The following is a 17159-nucleotide window of genomic DNA, read 5'->3' on the forward strand; positions in this document are numbered from 1 at the left end:
AGAAATTCCTGGAAATGTTAAAATCGTTAATACAGGTGCTCATTTTATCTCCTCCCGTTCCCTCGCCTTACGGTTTAGCAATAGGCAACACATAATACATTGCACAGATATCTTGGTGGAAAATTATTTATTTTTAAAAATAAGAAATTATATGTAGTTAGCCAAAGGGAAACATTTAATATGCCACAAAGTGACATAACGCATAATTTAATTTTTGAAGTATTTGATGGCTGATGTCATCCATGACGGTCATATTCAATGCAACCTTTTGAAAATTTTCAAAAACATTTTTTTTTAAACAGCAATCTCCGAAAAGTAAATTGTGTTGCCTATTTTGTAGTTTTAAGGCGGGAACCGATAAAATGGGCACAGTGTACAGTATGAGTCAATTGTGGCTTATTTCTGAAATGGTCTTTGATGCAACCAAAAATACTAATTCCAGCATTCACTAGATCCATGAGAGTTGTCAACTTTGTCTTGACAGTTTTGCTAAAACTTGGTTATGAACTACATACTCGTATTATGACTCAAACGATGAGAAAGTGGACATGTTTCTCATGTATGGGGTACTGTTACGTTATTTATTTTCCCTTTTGGTGAAATTGTCCCAATATAACAATTTAACAGACTTCGGGTCGAGATCCACTGGAGACTGCTCGAGGGTACAACCAAAATGTGGGGGTGGATGGTGATAACCGGGAGAAAGGAAACCTCCCTCAGTCCTGCACATGTACAAATCTGATTATTTTCAACAAAAATAACAAAACGTCTCTCACACTAAATACCGTGCGATCAAATAAAAAAAATCAGAGTAGGCGAAAATGGTTTGAACCAATCAAAGCATCAGAATAGTACAATCCAGGTAACTCGATTTTTTTTTAATTGATCGCACGTAATTATGTACAAACTGAAGGGTTGTGCCGTCGCCGCGATAAAAAAAAAAGAAAAAAAAACCTGGAAAAGTAAATTGAATTCAAAAACAAAATTTAAAAAAAGGGAGGAACCGAAAACGAAGTCCGATATCGTCTTCGACGCTAATCTTCTACGCCGCCCACGATCGGCGGCACCGTTCCCTTGGGCTTCATCTCATTTCCCAAAAGAAAAGAAACATTTGAAATAGAAAAAGAAGTCGCGCGGCGGCGCGGCGGACGAGGACACAAAAGATAAATAGTATAATAAGAACAAAAAAGTGTTATCGGTCTGACCGGCCGTTTGCAGGCGAAGTCACCAGCAGACCGATAACTCAAACCCGAACAAAAAAAAAAACGTTTTGCCTGAAACGACCCTGGCCTTGATCGTCACGGGGCGGTCGACGTCTCGGGCCCACGGTGGACGACGAAATCCGGGCGTGGAATCTGACTCCGCACTCTGCGTTTAGTTCTCCGCGAATCTTCCGTCGGGGATTCGCAAATCCGCTCCTCGACGTCTGGGTTTGGACTCCCTCGACTCTTCTTCCAGCCTCACTCTCTCGGACCCTCGACGTCTCCACACCCTTTTCAAAGAGTGTCGCTTTTATTTATGTCTATGTAGTTATTGTCTACATGTTACGGAGGGCGGACGCCAACTCGGCACTTTATTATACCTAGGTAAAATTTGCAATAAAGTACAACAGGCCATCTCGGCACCGGTAGCCCATGGATAACCGGCCAACTCGGCACCGCGGTCAAGCCAACTCGGCACTGTCTACCTGGGACAGTCCCTCTTTAATATCGCAACCAGTGACTAGAGTTCTTGCGAGAATATATCAGGGATTATAAAATGAGATGAGGAAATACTTTTTTTTATAATATACAAATATAATGTTATTTTTATAGGACATTTACAATTAAATACAAGACTACTAATTAATTATTAATCTTATATCTGTTTATCTATATGAAATAGATTTTTTCTAATTCCGTTGTAAAATGTCGAATTTTATGTTGTCGTTTTGAATGTCAAAATGACGTTCTTTTTTGCACTAATGCGTTTTGATTGTCACTTTTTTGCATTAATGCGAAAAAAAAGTGTCAAATTCAATTAAGAATAATTAAGCGGATGATTTATTATATATATTTACAGTACAATTATGTAAATGTGAAATATGGAAACCTTCTGTTAATGATGATGACAAGTTAAGTTCGTCTGAAATTTGATTGTTTGACGATACAGCAGACATCTCATGATAACTATCAACCGATAAGTAATTATTTTTCTCTGGGATTTGACCACTTGAAGACGTAGCATCATGTGTTTTCAATTTTTTGAAAGATAAGGCTTTACTGGTAGTGTTGTCTTTGCCTAAAATCATTTGAGCGATCTTCTTCTTATTTTGTATTGATGCGTCAACGTAACCCTCGGCAACATTGGTCGATTTCCACCCCCCAAGACGTTTCAAAATCGACGTATCTGCTCCGGATTCAGCTAATAATGTAGCCGAACTACGGCGGAAAGCGTGACCGGTGTATTCTTCGGGATTCTTCAAACCAAGGAAAGTGGCTATTTGTTTTGCAGCGCCGCCAATAGTATTTATTCCAACAGGGTGGGCAATGCATTTTCCAAGTCTATAACCAACAAAAAATCTCTGGTGCCGTGTATTTTTAGATCGCAATGAAGAATATCTTCGAAAGACTTCTAATAAATTTAATCCACTAACATTTCCCGGAGTTATGGTAAATTCTCGTGGTACTTTTGTTTTAGTTTCAAGGATCTGAATCTTCAGGAATTCTCCCATATCTTCTATGTCTTTTATAGACAACTGAAGTAGTTCTTGCCTACGGCAGGCTCCTGATATACCGACAATTAGTAAAACCTGAAAAAGATGATTATTTTGTAATGTAATTCTTCTCTAATAATTTTTTTCTTGTACCTTTAACATTAAATATGTTTCATCGTTGGCTTCTTTTAAAAATGCATGGACTTCATCCTTGGTAAAAACCTTCGATTTCTTCCCGCGATAGCCTTCACTCTGTCTCTTCAAGAATGCAATCAAATTGTTCAATTTGCTAATATCTACCTTTTTATTCAAATAAATGGTTGTTCTTAGTTTTGAATACTCGCTCCACATTGTTGATGGTTTCAGCAATTTAGACCTTTGCATGAAATAAGCTAACATTACTTTTTCGGATATGCATTCCAACTTCCTCAAACCCAACCACTGGTCGAAGCGTTGATAACTTAACTCATAAACAGTTCGCGACTTCGCTGGTAACAAGGTCGAAATAGCAGCTTCCGCTGCAGCTTCAATATCTGCACCCACACTTTCTTCGGAATCACTCATTTGAGGGACCAAATTGATACCAAATTGTGATTTTGTGGATTTTTTTTCTGTTTACATATTGTCATAGTAAAGCGAAACATAAATTCCTTGACAAATTCAATGGTAGAATGATTTAATTAGGTACTTACTAAAATTTAAATATTTCTTGTTTTTTTTTAACAATTTTATGAGGAATTAGAAAAAATCTTGTATGTGATTCGTTGCAAAACCGAGTGTTTTTCGCATTCGACGTGTTGCTCACTTTGTTCGTTGGGACAATTTTCACGTCTCATGCGAAAAACACTCTCATTTTGCAACTAACTACATAAATAGCTATAAAACAATTAAAGCAATATTTTTTCAATTTGCTTGTAGCGATCTTGACAATGCTAGATCGTTTGCGACTAAAATATTTCCGGAATGGCCAAGTTAATTAAGAGAAGATCCGAGTCGTTTAGCTAATAAAATTATTTTCCAATTCATCTAATATTGCTATGCGTATTATATACAATATCATAAGTCACACTGAATGTGGCGAATGTACACGCACAAGTCGCATTCACCTGGCCATTTAATTAGACACAGTTACGGGATCCTCTCCCCGTACAGACTCATGACTCACTAACAACTATGCGAATTAATCTAAGCACCTACATATGTATATGCACAACTGGGACTAGTTTACTTTAAACTGAGATATTAAAGTTGTGCACACTTAACATTAACAACATTCTTAGAGAAACTGTGTCAGTTTCTTTCATTTTATCAATTAGAATCAGTTGTCGTTACGCGTCACTCACAAAGACTCGTTCTTATTTAATAACACGGATGTCGCTTCGGGTTTACACTAGGAAAACACGATGACATATTTGCCTGGAAAAGTATCAGTTGCAAAAAATGCTCGAGAGATTTCTCTGCGATGTTGACCCGCAGAGAACCGAAGCAGGTACGCGAAACGCTTTTTTCTTGCAGAAACTGTCGACCGGCGGCATTATCCCAAGGTTTCAGCGGCATTACTATAGGTTTAAATTAGCCTTCCGTTAAAAAATTGAGCACGATGTCTGGAGCAAATCCTCGCAAATCGGCTTAGACGAGGTGCAGTAGAACGGAACAACGTGTCGATTGTGCGCGAATCTAGATTGAGGCGTCCGCATTAAAGATGGATAATGATTGGATTTAATTTGCGAGGGTGTTGTGAGGCGGCGGCGGCGACGGGGATATAAATATTTCACCTAATATTTACCGTAACAATTGACTTGGAGTTGACATTATAGTCGAGGAGTCGAGTCATCTCCCGGCAGCGACTTTATTAAGGTGGCGCTGGCGGACTTCCCCCACGTTGTCATGACGATGGGGAAGCCTTCGGTTGTTTGGACCGTATACGAGACGCCACGACAAAGAGCCGACCGCGGTCTCCCAGATACAGTATCGCTCGCCAGAAAGGCCCTATTTAACGCCCTCCGATGCCGATTTCGGCGACTACAAGCGTCGCCTTTTGTTGCTTCTTATTTATGGTGCTTATTGAAAAAAATATTGCTGCTACAGCTATCGGGGTTCACATATTGATTTGGTTCTTGGGGGAAATATTGTTCCCAATAAAATAACACGCTCGTCCCAATTTGCTGACGTTATGTGATATACGCAAAATATATAACTTACTCCCGCCGGCTGGGGGAATTACAAGCAGAACCGGCAGCAGTCAGTTCGGCAACCGTTCCTCCCGCACCATCTACTACTTTGCAAAATTAAATTTGACGTAACAGTCGTTGTTCACTGCTTTCAACGAAAACGATCAAAGTTTTGCCCCAAAGAGGCCAACACCAATTGTCATTATCATTACTCATTAGCAAGTTGCAAGCGAAACTAGTTTTTGAGTGTTATACTGTCGCGTGATTATCTGAAATTGAGACGTAATTCGATATTTTTGGCACGAGGATACTTACAAATAAACAACAAGAGATTGATTGGATAAAGGGCGTAGAAGCTGTCACATTTCCTTCGTCAACGACGCTTGACCTTCCCTAAACTATTCTACAAGAGACGACGAACAAACCCACTGCTTCGTGACTTACAATTAAATGTGTTTGATCCAAAGTGGGTGTCTATGTATTTTGTCACATTTCTTTCTCGATTTCGGTAACAAGCCGAGATTTGTTAGAGCTCAAGGCGCGTGTATGTACAAGGTAAATACAAAATACGAAAGATAACGCAATGCTGAAAACGCTTTGTTTCTTCATACCTGAGAAACATGTTGTATAAAATGTACAGCTGCCCCACAATACCTACTGTTAGAAGAGCCCATCTCTTTTAGTTTCGACGTTATAAGGGCCCAAAAGTCCATCAAAAGTCACACTTTTGATTTTCGGAAAGAATTTGACGATTTTATAGAATCACAATTTTGAAGAATTTGAATCCGGTTTGCATTTATTCACTGTCATTTGCAACATTTCCAAGAAATAGCCTTTTTGGTTTTACCTGAAACAACAAAGTATCAGAATTGACTTAAATTATTTCGACATAAACGAATCAAAATGAAAACTGCTTAGAATGTCACTGTGTCAAAAAAATAGCTCTCAATATTGTCCTGTTCATTTCATAATTTAGCCAAATTTTCGTTGCCTTTTTCATTTTAATTTCTTCTTTATTATTTAGGTGTTTTCAGTTTTTCCATTCTTATTTTTGATTTTGTTCGAGTTTTCCGATTCGGAGTCCTTTTTTTTTTGGTTTAGATTAAACTGTAAACCCAAACAATGAGTATGTGAACATGTAGTGGTGCTGATAAAATACAGGGTATTTCAAGAGTGATAATTAGCCCGAGGGAATTGAAAATGCAACCCACAATACATTTACAAAGTTAACGTGGATGCTTTTTTTTTAATTTAAAAAATATAAAACATAGTTACCTGTGCAGTTTCGTAAATTTTGACATAAACGTCATTCGCTTGGTTAAATGAAATTATGAAAAAACGAAGAATTTTTGGGAAAATGTTTATTGTCGGCATAAACACGCAACGGCAGAAGCATTTTTGTTACATTCGCCATAAATCAGGATCTGTTTTCTCATCGTTCGAATACATTTTAATTGTCGTATTTTAACTTTTTCGTAAATGTCAATTGTGACATAAATTTATTGGAAGCAAAGCCATCAAGGATTCATATCATAATTCATGGATATTTAAAATAGGCATGTTAACTTTGGAAATGTATTGTGGGTTGCATTTTCAATTCCGCCGGGCTCATTATCACTCGTGAAATACCCCGTATAGAAATTTGATGTTGTTGGTGTTAGAATTAGCCGTGACAGGTACTCAGTAAGAACACATAGCAGTCCGAGCAGTGAGATTTTCAAAATATTAGAACGAACAATGATAAAAGTACGAAGCATAGTACTAAGGAGTGCATTCTATCGGAATGGAGGTCTTCCAAGGATTGATTAATAAATAGAATTTTCGAAGCAATTTGTTCTTCATACGGAGGAATGCTTGAAAGAGTATAAACTAATATTATTAGTTTACAGTTATCTGTATGGACAAACTTTTGGACAATTGCTCTAATTTTTATGTTTCGTTAATTTTTTCTAAAGTTTTGACATTTCTGTATTATTATTGACTGTGTTATGGACATTTAGATAATTATTTTGCTTAACTGTCTTTATTATTGCCTTGGAAAAAACTCAATCACCTATGCATTATTGAGATATTGAGATATGATTTAATATGTTACCAAATTTACTTTCATATTAAAAATAATTATAGTTATATAACGTAACATACTTTTCTAAAGTCACTATTAAGCATGAATTTTCTTTTTGACAGAACAGTTTCTCAACCAATATAAACCAAGAAACCTAAGGAACCTAATATCCTACCTACCTGTAAATTTAATAAATCACTCTGGCACACAGATAACTTTTTTGTTAAACTTTAATAGTGTCCCGGTGCAAAACTATTGGAGACTCGGCATAATTGTATTCAGATTATTGTAAATAATCCGCCATTACGAGTTCCCTCGATGATTTTCGGACACCTGTATACAAGTTCTCATTTAACTGACAACTTTCGGTGAATCAATTTCTGTCGTAGAAATGTGAAAAAAAGTATGATGAACAAGAATTGAATACATCATTATTTATCGAATGTGAAAATTGGTGTGTAAAGATATTTTTAACACCAAAGTGTCAACAAGTCGGGCGAGAAAAATTAAATTCAGAAATAATTATAAAACTTTCTAAAAAAGTTGTGTATGTCTGCCTATTTAAGCATGAAATATCAACAACAACGTGGAAAAAGTTTTTTACAAACTTGGAAGGTCAATTTGAAACGTATTTCGCACGATTTGCCTTAAATGAGAAAGGTTTCATATTTTTTAAAGAAGGAGCAAAGCAGTATTACGTCTTACTGGTGTTGCCAGTACCTAAAAGGTTTCTTTTGTGCGACAGACTTGGCACGTGTACGTCTTTTTTTCACTGAAACATGTAGATGTAATATTCGAAATTTTATTTGAACGAATAAAATCTTCACAGCATTTGAAACTAATGTAACGAAACTGATTTAACGTAAATAAAAGAGGAATAGTTATTTATTTAACGAGTTCGTGTGTAATTTGGGCTTTTTTTGGCATGAGTGGGCCAGTTTAAAACTCGAGTGAAACGAGAGTTTTAAAGGTCCACGAGTGCCAAAAAAGCGCAAATTACACAAGAACGAGTTGAATACAACGTTTTTTTGTTCGACGAGCCCCCCAAAGGCTCCAAATGACTGAAAATCTTTAAAATTAGCTTGACGTTTCGTTTTGACAAGTTGTCAAATTCATCAAAATCCGTTCACACAGGAGAAAATTCTCAAATTCTGACAGTGTCGAACAAAAAACCATTTTTTTCTTCTACTTTTTCGTAATCACTTTGAACAAGATATGAACCTAAATACGTATCTAGATCTCAAAAACAATAATATAAGAACCAAAAACATTTTGTGTTTTGGTAAAAACATTTTAGTCCTAATTCAGCACGTTATTTGATTTTACCAAAAAAAAAAAATTCAAAGCTCCGACCAAACAGAAATAATGTAACTTTAGCGTAAGAAAATTGTATGTCGAGTAAGTATGCAAGTATGAGAGTTTGAAAGGCTATAATCTTTATCGATTTATAATACAATTAAAATGCTCGCTACTAAAGATTTGATTCGCAAGGATTGAAAAGAATGTTGAAGAACACGTCTTCAAGTTTAACGCGACTTTAAAACTTACGTCCTGTAGGTCTTTTATTTATTATATTGGTAGTTTATGTACCTTTGCACTCCTGTCATAAACTGCTTATTAACATTCCCACTCCAAACTAATTGCACAGTAATAACAAACATTTTAACGGCTTCAATTGATTATGGTATTGCATGAAAGCTGCTTCACATGTAGTTGTTAATTGTTATAACAGTGTCAAGAGATCTGCGTTAAACACGCAACTAAAAAAATGGGAATGACTTAAATTACTATGGGCTGTATTTAAATAAATCTGTAATGGTTATCATTATAAAGATTTACGACAGGGGCCGATTTCTTTGAATACCTGTGTTCTTAGAAGGAACGATTTAAGAAGGGTTTTGTTTGCAGGTGGTGACAGGCAAAAATTTGGCCCTATCGTAAATCTTTATAATGATAACCATTACAGTTTTATTTGAATACAGCCCAGAGTGATTTAAGTCATTCTCATTTTCCCCGGCCGCCACTATAACTAAAGTTTTATATATAGTCTATTTTTTAATCAAAGAACCACAACATCGCAATTTACACCCAAAATACAGCTGACAACATTGTACACTTTTGACATAGGACGAAAAATCTCATCATATAAAAATTGAGGATTAAAAAACAGACTATAACTCCTAGGATACGCAATACGTAAACATGCCCATAATAACCGGAGCGTAATAAGAATAAGCGGGCGTAATGAATTCATAACGCCCTCATGAATTCATAATAGCAAAGATGCCATTTTTTTTTTAAGAACACGTATAGTGAAAAATAAAATCTTGTATGCACCACGGCGTCACCGAATGATTACGCCCATCGAACGATATCCATCTCTCGTGCTAAAGCCCTCGAGCTGGATTCATCGTTCTCCGGGCGTAATCATCGTCGTATATAACGCCCTTGGTGCATAAATAGCTATTATCTACGTCTGCTTGGATACAGTGGCGGCTCGTAACAATTTCAACTGGTACGGCAGATTCGTTGGTATTTTTTTTTAAATGCTCTAAGTTGTCGCCGTATTTGTTCCATATTTATTTAAAATAATGTTTAATAATAATAATAATATAATGGAAATTTAAAAAAAAAACTTTTTTTTTTGTTACTAATTACTAAATTTGACATGGCAGGACGAGGCCGTTTCAAATCCTTAACAAACAGTTTGTCATCGTAAAATAATGAAGAGAATTTATTTCTCAGTAAAAAATCTAGAGTATCTGAATTATTATTGCTCACCACTTGTCGAACATTTGCCATTATTAACACGGAACAATAAAAATTAAAGTAACACAATTTAAACGTCAAACCGTTGAGTGCTATTGTGGTTCGAAACGAAATAAACAAAAACACTTACTCTGCGTTAATGAGGTACGGCGCTGCCGTACCCAGAAACTGAATCGCTGTCGCCACCCAATACTTCCTAACAAATTCCTATTTTTATGCCAAAGCCAAATGCCAATCAACTTACATTTTCAGTTAAATTATATTATTTCAGTTTCATTATTTTTCTATAGATTTTTTTTTAATTTCTAAATGTAACATTTAATTTAAGAGCAATAATTTTATTAAATATTTCTTCTTCATCGAACTTAGTGAAGAAGAAGAAAACTTAAACATAATATTAAAGCTTCTTATGGTCTGTAAATGTTAAATTGATATTTAAAGGTATAAAAAAAAATAGGAGCTAGGAGGTATTAATTATGTAGTGCTTTATTGAAAATGTTCACAAAAACCCACAGCTGTTTTCTCAATAAATACAAATTTCTATTATTTTATTAACAACTAAAAATGTTACTTTTTAATTAATAAGATCAATGAGAATTAAGAGATTCGTTAAAAAAAAACAATTCGAATCTATGAATCTAAAGACTGAAAAGCGGTGCGGTACGGCATGCAGTATAGTCCTACAGAAACTCTAGTGGAACCCGACTTTGGTCGTAAATTTATGTTTGTCACTTGAAAAATAGAATTTTATGCTGCAGCAGTAATCCTACTAATAAATGCTAATGAGGGTTGTCAGTTTGGGGTCGCAATGTTCGCTTCAAGCAGGGATGTTACAGGTAGTGGTAGTTGTATTTATGACAAAGGTTATTACTTAATAATAAAATCTTATTCTTCGGTTGTTGTTGGTAAATTTACAACCAAAGTCGAATTCCACTAGAGTTTCTGTAGGACTATACCAACTAGGGAACCGCATTGCAATAATCTCGACGTTCTGCACATCTGGCAAGCAAGCATCGGTGCAACTCTCGCTGTCGCTGATCTAGGTCCGGTACTACTTGCCGACCCAAACCCAAACAGCGTGCAATTTCATCGGACATGCTCACGCGTATATTTATTTTAATGCGCTCACTTTTACGGGATACTGGGACCATGAATTAATGAACCTTTAAATCTCCAGTAAGGGCTAATGTCATAAAATTTGAAAAATATATGCATATTAGAGAAATATGAATGAAGAAACTTGTTTAAAAAAAAAGTATAAATGAACTGTTTTAAATTGTGTTCTTTTCAAATAAATTTCTGGGTCGGCACTGCCGTATCTGCCGCCCCTGACCAGCCGCCACTGCTTGGATAAGACCTTATAACCACATTCACTTACAGTCATTTGAGTTGCGTAATGTAGTTCATTACCGCACTGGTTTCATTACGTAACGCATTTTTATTTAGAAGCAAACAGACAAAATTTATTGAAAGACAATAATACAAAAGAAAAGTTAGATACTTATTGTAAATACATAACACAGTTCTTGCATTTTGTTCGCCCAGTTGCCGGCATCGACTTCGTTTTGGTCTTCAATCTCTGGGCTTGGCACAAAAAGACTCACTTCCACTTTTAATGATATCATCTACTATTCTTTTTTGGGTTGCTCGCACAAGAGACCACTTTGTAATACACGCCACACTGGAAAAACGACGCAAACTGCAGTGACACCTCCAGAGACGCTCGTTTCTTGCACTCCAGGTCGTCCTCGAAACAGGATCATACACGTTTCCGTTCCAGGTTCTGGTACTTTTCTCACTTGACGTCGGGGTAACCCCAATGTACATTTTTCGAAGTCACTTCACTTCCGAGAGCCGCGATAAGACGTAAACGACCCGGCTCTCAATTATGAAAAATTAAAAACAACGCGTTGTTTACAAACAGAATTACTTAGCTGGTTGTCCTGGTATTGAGCAAATTGTTTCAGTCTTGTCGCTTTGATTTTGAATTAAAACAATTGAAACTGACATTTAACAATGATCAAAATATATTTTTGTAAATGTTAAATTTGACGTTTTTGCCAAAAATTGATTTTTTTAATTAATAATTCGCAGCCGTAGATAAAATGTTGTACATAACACGTGGGCTAAAGCATATTACAGGAAACTCTTGTGTTACAGATGAACTCGGGCTAACGCCCTCGTCATCTGCAATCTTCACACTCGAGTCCTGTAATATTGCTTTTATCCCACTAATTATGTAAATAACTATTATGTTTTATGTGCATTATAATAATGCTGGATAATGTAATAGGAATAGGGATCGACATTGCTTTGTGAATTGTCTTGCGGGTTGCACTTTGCATTTTTACGTGGTCAGGGCCACCACCGACTCACCTCCACCAGAGATCCTCGTACATTTAGGACGTTAGGAACTTTCATTTCTGTGTTTGTACGTGCTTTACTGGTTTAGTGGTTTGTACCTTGCAAAATTCAAATTCATAACCTAAAATTCGGCTATAGTTGGAGGTGCAAGACTTAAGAATGTAAAGAATTTTGAATTTAAAACGACAATGTGGTCGGTTATTTTTACTTTAAAAACGGCATTATCCTATGCCTTTTACGTCAGCTTTAAAATTGGCCAGTTTATCGTTACGAGTTTATCTTCGCTGTGGACCAACTACATGTACCTGCACAACAAATTCTTAACGTTGTTAATTATAATTTTAGAAGACTTTACCGTATTTTTACGAGACGTTGTACAATACCTTCATAATTTTGTTAGTGGTGTTGTTTATATTTTTGAATATGTGAATGGTCGTGTATGTGGAATAGTTGAGAAGATACAGGACTTGCAACAATTTATTTTTACATCAATAAATGCCGCATTAAACAGTACACATCACCAAATCATCACTGGTGTGATAGCTGTGAGAAATATATTTGTGTTTGTGAAACAGATACTGATTTTATTTGGTGATGGAGTCTGGTTTATCATTGTTTATATCCCAAAATCATTGTTATCACTAGGCTCATTCATTTTACATCATTTGAAAAAAACAAGTGTTTATATGTGTAACAACATTTATAACAATATAAAATTAACATATAATTTTCTGCTGGAATCTCTGTGTAACTGTTACAATTTTATAACGGATGTTCCATTAGAATCAGTTATTGGAATATTAATTGCACTATGTTTTCTGTATATTTTTTTGCAGTTTTATGGCGTTTTGTATATGTACTTTAGAGAAAAAATGTCTTCATGTATAACTGGTCTGAGACTCATGTATCATCAGTTGAAAAGATCTGTGAACCGAGTATTATCTCAGCCCAGAAGTTATACCAGATCGAGGTCATTGCTTGAACATAAAGCCTCAACAAGTTGTAATAATAGGGAGACCAAGATAAATGATGACAGATGTTGCATCATATGTCAAGAAAATATTAAATGCATTTTAATATTGCCTTGTAAACATTTATGTTTGTGCAGTGACTGCACCACAAGACTGATGCGTTATGGTGCTAAATGTCCTGTGTGTAGAAAACCTATCAATTCCACCATGAAAGTCTTCATTTAGCATATGTTTAATAATAATCATTTATTTTTCTTAGTCAAAGATGTGTACCTACATAGTTTATTTCATTCAAAATGATGGATTTTTAGCTGTATAAATAAATTTAAAAAATGTTTTCTTATTTAGGTTCTAGATTTTTTTTATAATAAAACTTTTGACAAAAATATCAAAACATTTTTATTTTTAATATTTTATAAAATTTGTAAAGGTAATTAAATTACATTAATAAATTATCTGCTTCCATTTTTCTCCCTCTGTAAAAACAGTGTCAATGTACTCTTTGTAATTTCTGCAACATAATTTTTATCAACAACATTTTTTAAAACCTTTAGGCATCCATCCACATTTGCTGCTGGTTTAAACTTTTTATCTTCACTCTGAAATAAAGAAAAAATATGTTTTCATTCTAAGCTTTACTCCTTCATAATTATATACCTTTATCAACCCTAAATGAACTAAAATGGTGTTGCTGACCACAGAAGAATTATTGGAATTTTCTGACCAGGTAAAGAGTTCCTTAAATAACTTTTCTGAGCAGTCCAAAGCTAATTTGGAAACATTTTCTTTAGAACTGACTGCCAATGATGATACTTTCATCAAGATTGGAATAAATATATTTACATCTATACTTCCCCCTTTCTGAAATGTTCTCATGAGAACTGTGGTAACTTGAATGAAAAATATACTACCTTAGCCTCTCTTAAAATTAGTTCATCCCTGGACTCTCCCAGTGCAATAAAATTGTCGGCAGATGGTGAATTTAAGAAGTCATCTACAGTCTTGGTTTCTATAATTTCTTCTTCCATGTCACTCTCAATGACACAAGCCTCTTCACTGCTTTCATCCTCACTGTCATCACTTTCATCTTCACTTAAACTGTCAAGGGTATTTAATTTTCCTAAAAGTTATAGTTACAATAGGAAAAATAAAAATAATTTTCTTTACCAATGTTCTTGATTTCATCTTCGATTTGCATTCTTCCACCTTCTCCAAACTGATTTCCATTTATATTCAACACTTTTAGCTTAAGCTTGTTTGATAATGCTTTAATTAATTGAATTCCACCTTTTATACGAATTTCATTGTGCCCCAGATTTAATTTTTCCAAGTTACTGTGTCCACTTGCCAAAACATTTGCTAATAAAATAGCTCCGGCAGTTTTTAATAAACAGTCACCAAAATTGATCTCTTTCAAATTTTGCAAGTGTGGTAACACTTTAGCTATCGCTTTAGCACCTTTCTCCCCAATAGTATTGTCATTTAAATTCAACTTTTGCAAGTTTTTATTATGAATAAAAGCATCAGACAAGGCAGACACACCTTCATGATAAATACCATTTTGTGGCATTGTAATTTCTTCAAGAGTACCAATCATCTAATAAAAAAATGAGAAGTTAATCTAAAACTATTACTAGTTTTTAATAAATACTTTAAAAACTTCTGCAAGAGCCTGAGCACCATCATTTTCAAGACGATTTCTTCCTGCTACAAAAACTTTTAAGGCCAATGGCTTTCCAATTTTTTTGCTAGAATTGTAACAGTCTGTGAGAGCTGATGCTAGTAACTTCCCACCTGTAATTCCTAATCCATTATTATTTAAACGTAGCTCATCTAAAGCATAGCAGGAAGAACTTCGAAGAAGAGCAGCAAGCCCTTCAACTCCAATAGGACCAAAAGCATTGTCACTCATGTCTAATTCTGTTAATCGTGCATCTGCTGTTACTAAACCATGTCCAAGGAATTCCTAAAATTACTAAACTTACTTTGATGTTACCTAAAGAAAGCATTTAGTACTAAAGCTTTTGGTATTTCTGTTTTCATTCTGCCAGTGAACATGTCTTTCCATAATGCTCTTTTGAATTCTGGATGTTTCTCTAAAGCAATTGCAATGCCTTTACAAGCATCAACTCCCAAAGTGTTTCCTTCTAGATTTAAATATTGGAGGCTGGTGCATTTATTAATTTCGTCAATTACCGGTTTAGCTGAAATTTTATTAATTTTGCAAAATTACATGTGCAACAACTATAACCTTACCATCTTCAACTGAGTCCAATTTCAAAGACTGTCCAGCAAAACTAACCCCACTTGGGCTAACTCGGGTGCTTTCCAGAACACTGGTTATGTCTTCAACATTTGCATTTGCCATTTTCGTTAAAACTATTTCCTTAAATGATTTATTTCAACATTAAGCCAAAATTGTTATCTGCCAAGCAAATAGAAGATATCGTAAATCGGTAGTAGTAACCACGCGCAGCCGTTAAATTTTTAAAGTATGTCTTGTCTGAAAGTAACACTAGATAATTTCCGACTAGCGTCTTTATTACATCTGTCATTAAAAGTCAAACTGGTCAAACTGCTCTACAATATGTCTACAAGCATGGTTACCAACAAGTGGAGCGCAAGTTGCTAAATTTATGAAAAAAAAATTAGTACAATATACGAGGTGATGTGATGAAGTATACAATAAACATCAACCAACGTCACATTTTCTTCGATAATTACTATCGGCAACGCTATATAGTGTGAAATTTGGTGAGACTTGTAATTTTGAGGTTAAATGTTTATTAAGTGTCTTGTTTTCCTGGACATGTTTAAGTAAAAATAATAAGAATCAATAAATAAATGAAACCTGCTGCTAATAAAACAATATGAACGAAATTCAAAGCAATTGAATTTTATTTTGAATCAAATAAATGTCATAATTTATAGTTACCAACGTAGTATGAAAAAATATCTATTTTTAAATTTTACCAACATAAAGCAGCAGGTGGTGCGTTTTTGATTTTTGAATCGACTTTACGACGCTTTGCTGTCCTAGTTTTTCATGAATTCGATAGTACTTTAAAAAAATATTGACAGTCAGTGTGACAAATCATATTATCATAAAAATCACTGTTTGGCTCATTGGGCGCACCCATACATAAGGTCACTAAATCAACACACTACGTGTTAAGGTAGCGCCATTACATTCCTGGCGAGAGTTTATTGTGGAACAAAGATAATAAATGCAAATGTCGTAAGTGCGACGAGGAAGACATCAGTTTCAGGGAATTTAGTTTGGCAAAATGACAACAGTCTTTAGTGACACTATACATTTTCAAACGTGACTCTGTTGTGTTTATCCCCAGATTGAGTTTATTGTGCGACAAGGATAGATATATAAAATCACTAATGGCGCTACCTTAACACGTAGTGTGTTGATTTAGTGACCTTAATACAGGGTTATTCACGAGAGTGGTATTTCTGAATTTCTTTTTACGGCAACCCATTATACACATTGCAACAATATCTTGATTTCAAATTTTGAAAATAATTATAACTGAATCCACGATGGCTCTTAGTTCTGTCTCTTTGACGTTAAAGCAAAAAATCTTTGTCAATTTGAAAAATGTGTTTTTACAATAACGACGAAAAGACTGACATGCTCATCATTTATGGAGAGTGTGGAAAGAATTCTGTCGCCGCTGCGGATGTTTACAAGCCGATGGTAGACACTTCGAACAACTTTTAGACTAAATTAATTTGTTAATTTATTTGTTGAATTTTGATTAAATACAGGTTATCTGCCAATCTGACATTTCTAACAAATCTATCCAACTTACTTTGATTTCTAATTTAAAAGAAATAACACATTTGATTTAGTAGTTACTGCCATTGGTATTGTTGGTTGCGATTAAATAAAAATTCAGAAGTACTCCTCTCGTGAATAACCCTGTATTACCGTCGCGGTCAAAGGGATAGTCAATACAAGTTAGAACCAACGATATTTCGTTTAACACACAAAAGTTAGGTTAGGTTTGTCTCGGTTTAACTTCCACCAAGTTGACGGCTTTAATTCCAGAAGAAAATGCCACAATTTATTTCATAAACTCTATACTAAATTCCCTTCAACTTTTAAACAA

The 17159-nt window shown here is 35.0% G+C and overlaps 2 protein-coding genes and 1 long non-coding RNA gene across 3 annotated transcripts; all 3 read right to left on the reverse strand.

The window, feature by feature from the left end:
* Positions 1-567: 567 nt before the first annotated feature.
* On the reverse strand, positions 568-1322 carry LOC138140207 (uncharacterized). The gene is made up of 2 exons (XR_011162458.1): positions 1285-1322; positions 568-722 (listed from the first exon to the last, which is right to left on the reverse strand). It is a non-coding gene; the product is annotated as an uncharacterized lncRNA (long non-coding RNA).
* A 545-nt stretch (positions 1323-1867) lies between these two features.
* LOC138140075 (uncharacterized) lies at positions 1868-5474 on the reverse strand. Its single transcript, XM_069060817.1, has 2 exons — positions 2849-5474; positions 1868-2791 (listed from the first exon to the last, which is right to left on the reverse strand). Exons 1-2 carry the CDS (start codon positions 3257-3259, stop codon positions 2030-2032), a joined length of 1173 nt encoding a protein of 390 aa, XP_068916918.1. The 5' UTR covers positions 3260-5474; the 3' UTR covers positions 1868-2029.
* A 7943-nt stretch (positions 5475-13417) lies between these two features.
* On the reverse strand, positions 13418-15597 carry LOC138122408 (ran GTPase-activating protein 1-like). Its single transcript, XM_069036671.1, has 7 exons — positions 15292-15597; positions 15052-15239; positions 14687-15001; positions 14203-14632; positions 13947-14155; positions 13693-13896; positions 13418-13634 (listed from the first exon to the last, which is right to left on the reverse strand). The coding sequence occupies exons 1-7, from the start codon at positions 15401-15403 to the stop codon at positions 13488-13490; spliced, it is 1605 nt and encodes a 534-aa protein (XP_068892772.1). The 5' UTR covers positions 15404-15597; the 3' UTR covers positions 13418-13487.
* Positions 15598-17159: the final 1562 nt, after the last annotated feature.

Source organism: Tenebrio molitor, chromosome 1 (genome assembly GCF_963966145.1).
Source record: "Tenebrio molitor chromosome 1, icTenMoli1.1, whole genome shotgun sequence".
Taxonomy (NCBI): Eukaryota; Metazoa; Arthropoda; class Insecta; order Coleoptera; family Tenebrionidae; genus Tenebrio; species Tenebrio molitor.

Excerpts from the sequence above, each read along its gene's own strand:
- LOC138122408 (XM_069036671.1), bottom strand. The coding sequence starts at position 15,403 with ATGGCAAATGCAAATGTTGAAGACATAACCAGTGTTCTGGAAAGCACC. Across the intron at positions 14,156-14,202 it reads AGATGAAATCAAGAACATTG|GAAAATTAAATACCCTTGAC; the intron begins GTAAAGAAAATT and ends TATAACTTTTAG. Across the intron at positions 13,897-13,946 it reads TAATTTTAAGAGAGGCTAAG|AAAGGGGGAAGTATAGATGT; the intron begins GTAGTATATTTT and ends AGAACATTTCAG.
- LOC138140075 (XM_069060817.1), bottom strand. The coding sequence starts at position 3,259 with ATGAGTGATTCCGAAGAAAGTGTGGGTGCAGATATTGAAGCTGCAGCG. Across the intron at positions 2,792-2,848 it reads AAACATATTTAATGTTAAAG|GTTTTACTAATTGTCGGTAT; the intron begins GTACAAGAAAAA and ends CATCTTTTTCAG.